The sequence below is a fragment of the Trichechus manatus genome, unplaced genomic scaffold, assembly GCF_000243295.1.
Source record: "Trichechus manatus latirostris isolate Lorelei unplaced genomic scaffold, TriManLat1.0 scaffold00057, whole genome shotgun sequence".
In the NCBI taxonomy this organism is placed as follows: Eukaryota; Metazoa; Chordata; class Mammalia; order Sirenia; family Trichechidae; genus Trichechus; species Trichechus manatus.
In genome coordinates, this window is record NW_004443993.1 from 5,655,303 (window position 1) to 5,662,169 (window position 6,867).

At 48.5% G+C, this 6,867-nt stretch overlaps 2 protein-coding genes across 2 annotated transcripts in view; both read left to right on the forward strand.

Moving 5' to 3' along the window:
* The first annotated feature begins 1,915 nt into the window (after window positions 1–1,915).
* On the forward strand, window positions 1,916–6,107 carry MCEMP1 (mast cell expressed membrane protein 1). The gene is made up of 7 exons (XM_023733108.1): window positions 1,916–2,041; window positions 2,344–2,433; window positions 3,628–3,765; window positions 3,954–4,004; window positions 4,102–4,248; window positions 4,514–4,591; window positions 4,708–6,107. Coding segments are annotated over exons 1-7 (600 nt in total). The 5' UTR covers window positions 1,916–1,947; the 3' UTR covers window positions 4,710–6,107.
* A 611-nt stretch (window positions 6,108–6,718) lies between these two features.
* The window catches only part of TRAPPC5 (trafficking protein particle complex subunit 5), a 2,064-nt gene continuing 1,915 nt past the window's right edge, over window positions 6,719–6,867 (forward strand). The window contains exon 1 of the mRNA XM_004378389.1: window positions 6,719–6,769. The gene's annotated coding sequence lies outside the window, so the exon portion shown is untranslated. The remainder of the gene's footprint in view (window positions 6,770–6,867) is intronic.

Below are 6,867 nucleotides of genomic sequence, written 5' to 3' on the forward strand. Positions count from 1 at the left end.
GTTTGAATCTACCAGCAGCTCCTTGGAAACCCTATGGGGCAGTTCTACTCTGTCCTATAGGGTTGTTATGAGTCGGAATTGACTTGAAGGCAACGGGTTTGGTGTTTTTTTTGTTTTTTTGTTTTTTGTTAGATAGTTCTTAAAAGCGCATAATGCTCAAGGCAGACATTTTTTTACTAGTTAAGCTAACTTATTGTTTGGTTTTAAGAAGACTTTACGGGATATTTTCGGTTTAAGGTTTAAAGATGATCTCAGGGCGATAGTTTCGGGGGCTCTTTGCCTTTTTAATGTGGCTACTAGAACATTTTGAATTACATATGTGGTTCCTGTTATATTTCTATTGGAAGGCACTGCTCTTAATTCTAGAGAAAATTCCCTATATATTTTGTCCCTTTTTGATCCCCAAACCTTCAAGCTCAGATAAACACAAAGTTGATCCCCAACTTTCAAACAAAGAGGATCCCCAACTTTCAAAGCTCAGATAAACTTCAAGTCACCTTCTAGACAGAGAGTGCAAGTGTGTGAATGCATGAATATGTCTATTTCTCTGCGTGAGCAAGTGTGAAGTACCCGAATGAGTGTGTGATGTGTATCTGTGAGCATACAGGTGACGGGGTGTTCAGAAGTGTGTGTGCACAAGTGAGGGAGTGTGTGTGAGTCTGGGTGTGATGGTTAATTTTATGTGTTGACGTGGCAAGGCTATGGTTCCCAGTGGTTTGGCCAAATACTAGTCTAGTTGCTACGTGATTTGGAGTAGTTACATGATTTGACTGTGATTAAATCAGTTGGCCTTGGGTAGAGCAGATTATCTCCCAGATGTAATGTAATGTAATGTAATGTAATGTAATGTAATGTAATGTAATGTAATGTAATGTAATGTAATGTAATGTAATGTAAAGTAATGTAATGTAATGTAATGTAATTAATGTAATTAATGTAATGTAATGTAATCACTTTCTACAACGTAAATCTAATGTAATATAATCAATCAGTCGAAAAGGGAGTTGCTGTAGGGTATGTTCTGCCTCCAGATTATAAACAGATTTTCTTTCAGAACTCACACACACACGGGGGAAGACAGATGCCATGTGAGGATCGTTTACAAGTCAAGGAACTAACGTCTAGGGTTATTGGCAAGGAACCGAGACCCTGATTTGGACTTTTAGCCTCCAGAACTGTGGGAAAATAAATTTCTGTTCTTGAAAACCATCCACTTGTGGTATTTGTGTTATGGCAGCCCTAGGAAATTAAGATACTGGGTATGTATTCACACACGTGGATGAGAGTGCGTGTGTAATTTGAGGGTTTCTTGGTCTGTGGTCCCAAGGGTCGGGGCAAACTGCACCTCCAAGGTTTGTAGGGCAAAGGATGGGCAGTAGATCTGGCCTCAGGCCCAGATGTGGGTGTGGAGTCCCAGTGGTTAGCCCCTTTGCCCCACATCCGTCCCTTCCTCTGCAGGAGCCTTGGAGAAGTAGAATTTCTTAGGGGTGGAGCTGAGGGGTATGACTGGGGAGGGGAAGAAGCCTGGGGTACCCAGAAATTCTGCCTCAAATACCAGCTGTCCTTAATCTAAAAAGTGAGACTCTGAGGTCCCACAGCCTCTCTCCTGGGACTGAGAGGAGATGGCAGGACGACGTCCACCCAGTAGACAGAGAGACAGACAGGCAGATAGACAGACAGACACATACACACACAGCTTCCTGTTAACTTCTTGGCCATTCTTGTTCATCTCTGAGTCTGCAGGCTTCTCTTTTTGGCCCTCTGCAAGCTCTCTGGTCCCCTAAGAACTCTTGACCTGGAGGGGAGTGAAGATATCCCAGGGTGAGGGACGTGGTGGAGCCCTGAGGCGAGGAGGCTAAGCCTTCTTTCCTTCCCCTCTAACCCAGAATTTCCTCATCTTCCCCGACACCTTCCGGTGGGTGGGGATGTCTTGGCAGGCCAGGCACCATGGAGGCTGCGGAAATCTACATGAACCAGGAGGTGAAGATGCAGGCGGCAGCCTCCAAAGACAAAAAACGAGGGGGCCCAGCCAAAAACAAAGGTGCAGATCCTTGGGGTGAGGTCTTGAGAGGCTGAGAAGGAAGGGTTGATATGTGAGAGGGAAAAGGCTGAAGGGAGGGTTCAGAGGCTGGCTCCTTCCATGCCCAAGATGTGTACGTGTGTGTGTGTGCATCACACACACCCGCTCTGCTTAATTGAGAAGCAGAACTTATTTCCTCAGATCTTATCTTTTACCCCCAGACATTTGTCGTGTGCAGGAGCTCAGTGAACAAAGATTTCTGAGCTCCACCCCCAAAGCTCTGGGCAGGTTTCCACAACCCCTCCTACCAACCCACCCTACAGGTGCAGAAGACCCTGACTATGAGAACATCACCTTGACCTTCAGAAACCAGCACCGGCCAAAGGGTGGCCATTCACCACCCGTGAGTCAGGGTGAGGAGATGCCTACCTGCCCACGTCTCCCAACCTCAGGAAGGGAAAGGTGGGAGGGGCACTGCAGGGGAGAGGGGCAGGAGCTGCAAGTGGAAGTTGGAGTTAATGGTGTGAGGTATGGTGGCATCAATGATTGTGATGGTGACATGGTAGGGAAAGCTTTGCAAGTGGTGATGGTGATGAGATACCTGAACTTTCGGTGATGATGCTGTTTGTTGATAGTGTTGGTAATGGTGTGGGTGAAGGTTTGGGTGATGGCATTGGAGAGAGTGAATGTAGGTGACAACGTAGTTGATCAAGAAGGAATAGGTGACAGAACTGTTGATGGTGCCAGTGAGGCTTGTTGATGGTGACAGTGCTGGAAACGATGGACACTGATGCTGAATGTTGGTGATGGTGTTGGCAAGAAGGCTGTTGATGGTGTCAGTCTGATGATAGCTGCTGCTGATGTTGGAGAGTAATGTTGAGGAAGATGATGTCTTAGTTATCTAGTTCTGCCATAAGAAAATACCACAAATGGGTGGCTTTAAAGAACAGAAATTTATTTTCTCACAGTTTTGGAGGCTAAAAGTCCAAATCAGGGTCTCAGTCATGTTGATTCCTTCTGTGAGTCTCTCTCCTAGTTTCTGGTGTCTGTCAGCAATCCTTGGTGTTTCTTTGCTTGTAGACTATGCTCACGTTGTCTGTCTCCCCGTGTGTGCACACGTGTCTCTGTGTCTATTCTGCTCTTTTTACAACTCAGAAGTGATTAGATTTAGGATCCACCCTACATTGGTATGACTTCAACTGAATGATTACATTCCATTAGATTGCATTATGGATGGTGATTACATTATATTAGATTACAACATTATGGAAAATGATTATATTACATTATATCTACAGGTATAGGGGTTAGGATTCCAACACATATTTTGAATGAGATGCAAATTAATCCATAACAGATGGTAAGGGGGTTGTAGTGGTGACAGTGTTAGGGACAGTTGCTGATGGTGCTGGTGAGGGTGCATGTTGGTGGCAGTGTTGTTCATGGTGATAGAGAGAGCATTGTTGATGGTGACCGATGCTAATGCTATTGGGAAGAGGGAGTGTAGGTGACAGAGCTGTTGATGAGGTTAGAGACGGTGTTGTTGATGGTTTGAGTGGTGGTCACTTGAAGCCCTGGAGGTCACCTGGCTTGCTTCTCTGTCCCAGTCCCAGCCCAGTCCAGGCCGCTCTCAGCTCCTGCCCAGATCCCTCACTGGCTGTACAGAGCCATCATGAGCCTGTACATTCTCCTCGCCTTAACCTTTGTCTTCTTCATCATTCTCTCAGCCATGGTCCTATTGAAGAGTGAGTTGTGCTGTTTTTTTTTTGGTTGGGGGGAGGCCTGGGGCAGTGGGGAGGTGTCCTCAGGAGCTGGGTAGGCCCAGTGTTTCCACCCTGTTCCCTTTTCTCCCACCTCCTCTCCCTTCCCCAACTCTGCTCCCAGGGGGGCAGAATTGGAACACTTGATGGGTTTCCCTGCCCCCTCCTGACAGATTCTGAGATGTCCCAGGAGTTGCTGGTCTTGAAAACGGAGCTGTTAAATGGTGAGGGGGGGACCCAGGAGGGTTGAGAGTTTGTGGTGGGGGTTGGGGCCTCCTGTGAGAGTGGTGGTGACTTGGGCACCTGGTCCCATGCCTTCAGTCTCAAACTCGATGCGCGAGAGCCAGGAGGAGCAGAAAAAGAGCCAGAGCCATGTCCAGCAGGCCATTAGCCAGATCAAGATGACCATCAACACAGTTGATACCAATGTGCAGAAGGAGAACGTGAAATTGGATACACTGAAAAAAGGTGCCCTTGAAGATCTTGTCTTCATTTGACGAGTTTGTACTGATGTCCATCACGGGGCTGGGTGCTAGGGATTTAGTGGAGGGGGCAGTCAGGGTCACCACCTTCCCAAAGCTCAGGGGTATTTATTTAAATTCTGCTGGGAACTCCAAGGACATGGGGTCTGCAGCACCCCAGGCTAGGGGTCAGGCAGGAAGGGGCTTCCAGTGAAGGTGAGGGCCTTATCTGAGGTCCCTCCCCAGCTTCCTCCTGTCCCCACTTCCACCAGAATTGAACCAAGTCAAGGTGGAGCTGGAGAAGAAAATGGAGACAATTTTGAAGGAACTGGAGAAGAAGCAGAATCCATGTGAGTTTGGGTTGGAGGAGGTAGATGATGTGGAGCCCTGGACTTGGCCCCAGCTTCTCTCCCAGGGGTGGGGTTCTGCCTGACCCTTGGTGTCTTTTCCATCGCCACCCCTGCAGAGTCTACACCTCAATAAATTAGAGGACATTACAGCCACAGCCTGAAGCATGGAGGAAGGGGCTGCACCTATCAATGAAGATGGAAGAGGGGCCACAACTTGATCTGAACCTGCCACTCCTCCTCACATATAGAAAACCACATGTCCTGATGAATGTGTGTCATGGAGTTGTGTATGTGTAAGCATTTCGTGGAGGGTGGGTGTTCCAGTGTGTTCCACAGGAATACATCACTGTGAATGCGGCTGTCACCACGAGTGTGGTGTGCAAACCCATTTCACTGTACATGTGATTCATACGTGTGTCATGGTGTGTTGTGAGTGGAAGCATGTCATAGTGGGTGGCTGTGTCAGTGAGTACCACAAAAACGCGTCACTGAGTGTGGGTGTTGGCAACATGTGTTACATGTGCCTGTTTCACGGTCAGTGTAAACATGTGTGAGTGTCTTCTGGTATGTTGCGTGTATAAACATATCATGATGTATGTGTGTTACACATCATGGGAATCTATCACCGTGTGTGGTGCTCAAGTGCGTGCCCGTCACCACCTGTGTCCACGTGAACAGGTATGTGCCAGTGTGAATGTGCCGGAGTATGTCACCATGTCTTCAGAGCATGTCCACTCGTATGTCCATTTGTTTGTGCACTCATGTTTTGTGATTCATGAAGATAAAAGCCAAAGGAAAGCACATGGCTTCTAGATCTGTTCTTGGGGCATCTCAGGGGCTTTGGGACCTGGTGGGGGAGAGTCTGCAAGTGTTTAGACTTGGGGGATGGGGCAAACCACAGTCAGTATATAGACGTGAAGCCAAGGGCTGGGACCCTAGGGCACAGGGTGCATGGGAACAAATGTCCTGTGAGTGTCCCAGTTTATGAACATATCCTTGAGCTTGTCCATGGACATGTACCCAGGGTGGAACTGAGTCCATGCCCTGGGCATGTGCTCCCGAGCACACGTGTGCCTTCAAGTGTATGTGGCCTGACACGTACAATGTCTCCCTAAGTGTACATGGGCCTATGGAGAAATACATATATATCAAACCAAACCCGTTGCCATTGAGTCAATTCCAACTCACAGAGACCGTATAGGACAGAGTAGAACTGCCCCATAGAGTTTCCAAGGAGCTGCTGGTGGATTTGAACTGCCAACCTTTTGGTTAGCAGCCGTAGCTCTTAACCACTGCACCAGCAGGGCTCCATATATGTACACACATACACCCCTAAGCATATAACCACGGGTGTAACTATGACTGTGAGTGTGTGCCCATGAGTGTATATGCGTACTTGAGCTTCGTCTTGGGTTGAACTGTGTCCCCCCAAAATATCTGTCAATTTGGCTAGGCCATGATTCCCAGTACTGTGTGATTGTCTACCATTTTGTCATCTGATGTAATTTTCCTATGTGTTGTAAATCCTATCTCTATGATGTTAATGAGATGGAATTAGTGGCAGTTATGTTGATGAGGCAGGACTCAGTCTACAAGATCAGGTTGTGTCTTAAGCCAGTCTCTTTTAAGATTTAGAAGAGAGAAGCGAGCAGAGAGACTTGGAGACCTTTCACCAGAGATGACAGAGAAGAGAAAGCCTTTCCCTGGAGCTGATGCTCTGAATTTGGACTTGTAGCCTACTAGACTGAGAGAGAATAAATTTGTTTGATAAAGCCATCCACTTGTGGTATTTCTGTTATAGCAGCGCTAGATAACTAAGACAAGCGTGTACCCATGAGTGTATGTGTCTCTGAGTGTACTATGCCCACAGCTGATGGATTCGGTGTGCTCCTAACAAAACGTGTGCCCAAGGACATAGGTGTGCCCCTGAACAGGTAACCACACGTGCTACTGTCCCCCTAAGCACGGGCCAACCAAGGCCAGCAAGGCCCCTGGTCGCGGAGAGAAACGCGGCCCCATGCATGGAGATGAACGCGGACACGCGCGCCCTCACGCGACTGCTACTAGAATCAAGGCGCGCGCACCGCCCGCACGCCCATCCCTCCACCGCGCCTGCGTCCTCAGGGCCTTTTACGGTGCCGTAAAGCAGCTTGGCCGAGCCGAAGGCCGCGGTTACCGGTGAGTCGCTGCTGCCGGCGCCGGGCCTCGTCCGCGCCGCGACATCCCCCCCCCCCGCCCCGCCTGCGGACCTGGGGGTCTATGCCTGGGTCTTGGTG